Source organism: Trypanosoma conorhini (assembly GCF_003719485.1).
Source record: "Trypanosoma conorhini strain 025E chromosome Unknown Tco_14.4_contig_00039, whole genome shotgun sequence".
Lineage (NCBI taxonomy): Eukaryota > Euglenozoa > Kinetoplastea > Trypanosomatida > Trypanosomatidae > Trypanosoma > Trypanosoma conorhini.
This window is the reverse complement of record NW_021704130.1, coordinates 44,896-47,871: the sequence shown is the minus strand read 5'-3', so window position 1 is coordinate 47,871 and position 2,976 is coordinate 44,896. Positions and strand designations below refer to the sequence as shown.

Here is a 2,976-nt window from a genome sequence, read left to right as displayed (position 1 = left end):
GTGCCTCCGCCGGCCCGTGTTTGCCTCTGCCTCTCGCAGCGGTGCGCCGCCGCCCCGCCCGCTCTGCGTGTGGGAGGGCAAGACAACTGCGATGGCGCCCTGCCACGGCGGCGGAGGCAACGAAGTCCTGCGGAAAAAACGCCTGCGGTGCCTTCGCGGGTGCCAACTACTTCACACATGCGCGGCCGCTTGCGAGGCGGAGACGCAAGTTTGCCTTTTTTTGGCCGCCCGAGCCCACGCGGCGGCGTCGCCTTCCGTTTCCCCGGCAACGGCGACTGCTACTGCGCGGAGGACGGCAGTTGCTGGCCCACGTTCCGTGCCACGTTGGACCGAGCGATGCACGCGACGGTGGGGGGGGGGGGTTTGGCGCGGACGTGCACGTGTGCGCCTGGGCGCGCGCCCGCCTCTCGCGGGGGCTGTGCGGGTCGCTGGCCGACGTTGTCGTCCACCCGCGCGCGGGACGGTGCCGCTTCTCTGCTTTGACGCACCGTCCACCGCCTGCCGCGGCACTACGGCGGCCTTCCACCCGCTGGCGCACGTGCATCTGCAGAATGTAAACACAGAGGCAGCGGCAAAGATGCATGAGCTACAACATGCCGTGCTGGGACTCTTTTCAAGCTGCTGCACGGAGGGGGGTGTTTTGCACGGCTGCTGCTGCCGCAGGAAAGTGTTTCACGGTGAAGTGAATTTTTTGTTTCCCTCTACGCACTACTCTCGCAGTCTCTGCAGGATGCGGGGATTGACACGAACACGGCGAGGATTGCCCTGCAGCCGGGCGACCCGCCCGCATTTTCCCAGAGCCTCGTAGCAAACCTCGCCTCGAGTGCCACGTCACGGGCCACGCGGACGACTCTGGGTTCACGTGCGCGTTGCCATTCGTGTGCCGCAGTGGCTTCCTGGCGGGACTGCCTCCCCATTCCTGCGGGAGGGAATGGAGGAAACGCGTGGCGCCCACCGCGTGGCACTCAGCAAACACGGCTGCGGAGCGAATGTGATTGCTGACAGCTGCACCCCGCTTGGCGCCGGCGAGCCCGGCGGGCCCGAGTGGGTTGTCTGGCCTCCGCTGCTGGAGAAGGCGTACGCGAAGCTGCGCAGTTCGCACACCGCCGTCATGGGCGCCGTCGCGCTTCTCCGCGCCGGCGGACCCCACCGACTTCCCCGCCCGTTTCTTTGACGGTGTTTGGGCCGCGCCCACGACGAACCACGACGCCGCCGCCGGGCAGGAGCTGCACGCCACTCGCACAGTGGACCCGGAGGCACCGTCGCCAGACCGCTGCGGCCTCATGGTGCGTCGAGCTGTGGGAATGCGGGCCATGTTTTTGGCCGCAGCCCTCACCGTATTACTTTGTGCCGTGCCTCGAGGCGAACCTGCTGGAGACACGGGAGAGTTGCACGCTGGGGTTTCCCGCAAAGCGAAGGATAAGAAGAGGCAGCTTCCGCGTGAACTTCACGCAGGTGCCGTTCCAGCTCAATCCACTGCGGGATGGATGCGAGTACGCAAGGCATTGCACACGCACCCGGCGTATTTCAATTTGAAGTATAAAAAGCCAGCAAAGGCCGCCGTGCTGCGTGGGCGTCACTCTATGCATAACTCAAAGAATGTGAAGTGGAGTGAAAAAGAAAAAGAACACGCTACACTTCCTCTGCGTTATCGTCGTGTACTTATGTGCTTCTCCAAAGCCATGCACGTCTCAGCTGTGGAAGCTGCAGGCGTGTGTGTGCGTGTGTGCTTTTTTTTTTGTCTTGGCATCGACTCCAGCTTTAGGTGCGTGTGGAGGACGCGTGAGAGTAGCTGCGGCGACGCAGACAAGAGGGCGTCATGTTGGGCACGGGCTCTCTTTCCTTGCGTATTCGCAAATATAAATATACATACATGCATATATTTATGGGTTCAGGCACCGCGGCGCGGCAGGGTAGCGGATGGGGCCCGTCTTATTATTATTACTTTTTTTTTTCCTCGTGCTCTCGCTTCCGCCCCTTGCCTACTGCTTCTACGACTACGACTACTGCCTTCGGCACGGAGGGTGTGCCTCGCGGCTGCCGGGCCCTACAGAAAGCCACTGCTTGCGTTTAGAACGAGAGTCCGGTTGAGGTAAAAAAAAGGAAGAAGAACAGGCGCGGGTATACGAAATGCTTGTGGGTGCTTTTTAACTCTTCGTTTCTCCTTAGCCGTGGGCTGTTGGGCGCGGCGAAGCAGGCCCTCATTCCCTCACGGCTTTGCCCCTCCTTCTTTATGGCAACGCATGCGGGGGCCAGATCCTGAGGGGCGCCTTCGTGCTATTGCGTCGCCTCTGCTTCTCCCACCCACTTTCCTGCGCCTTTGCTTCCTTCTCGTATGCTTTCAGGGCGTTATTATTTTTATTACTGTTATTATTATTATTTGCTTTTGGTTTTGCTTCTCTCTGAGGGCAGTGGCCGAGGAATCCGCACGCCGTTTGCGTGGAGTTCGGGGCGATACCGTTGCTTCCTCCCCTCCCCACGACGCGTCCTGCGGTGCTGCCCTGTTGGGGTCTCACGCCTGCAGGCACTCGAACGCGGTTCCGATCGTTTCCGTTTCTCCCGCTCTCCGCGCCGATCGGTGCGGCGTGGGCGGCCGGTGTGGCGCCGTCGATTGGCGTTTTTTTTTTACTTTTACTTTTTATTTTCGTTTTTATTTTTGCTGCGCGGGTTTTCCCGGCTGTTGCCGTTTTGGGCAGTTGGCCTTCGCCGAGGGCACGGCAGACGCGCCGCCGTGTTTTTTTTGTGTGAGTGTGTGCGGCGCCGCCGCAGGGAGGCCGAGCCGTCCCCTCCTCTCCCCTCCCCCCGCTGCGCAGACCGGTGCATGTTTCTCCTCCCCCGCGCCTCCTTCTCTCCGCCCTGCACGCACGACGGGTGTGGCCACCGCAGCACATCAAAATTGTTGAACCGTGTGTTACCTGCGAAGCAGCGAGAGAGAGAGAGAGAGAGAGAGAGAGAGTATTATTATATAGTTAGGTT

General features: G+C 61.1%; 2 protein-coding genes across 2 annotated transcripts in view, besides 3 other annotated features; one reads left to right on the top strand and one right to left on the bottom strand.

The window, feature by feature from the left end:
• Positions 1-557, top strand: part of Tco025E_01255 (uncharacterized protein) — a gene marked incomplete at both ends in the record, with an annotated part of 1,242 nt that extends 685 nt beyond the window's left edge. The window contains one exon of the mRNA XM_029368193.1: positions 1-557. This exon is cut by the window's left edge and continues 685 nt beyond it. Coding sequence (XP_029231600.1) covers positions 1-557 — 557 coding nt within the window.
• A 56-nt stretch (positions 558-613) lies between these two features.
• On the bottom strand, positions 614-1,315 carry Tco025E_01254 (uncharacterized protein; the record flags this gene model as incomplete). The annotated part of the gene is made up of 1 exon (XM_029368192.1): positions 614-1,315. The coding sequence occupies one exon, from the start codon at positions 1,313-1,315 to the stop codon at positions 614-616; it is 702 nt and encodes a 233-aa protein (XP_029231599.1).
• A 1,034-nt stretch (positions 1,316-2,349) lies between these two features.
• Positions 2,350-2,381: a microsatellite.
• A 236-nt stretch (positions 2,382-2,617) lies between these two features.
• Positions 2,618-2,658: a sequence feature (A-rich).
• Positions 2,659-2,927: 269 nt separating this feature from the next.
• Positions 2,928-2,956: a microsatellite.
• Positions 2,957-2,976: the final 20 nt, after the last annotated feature.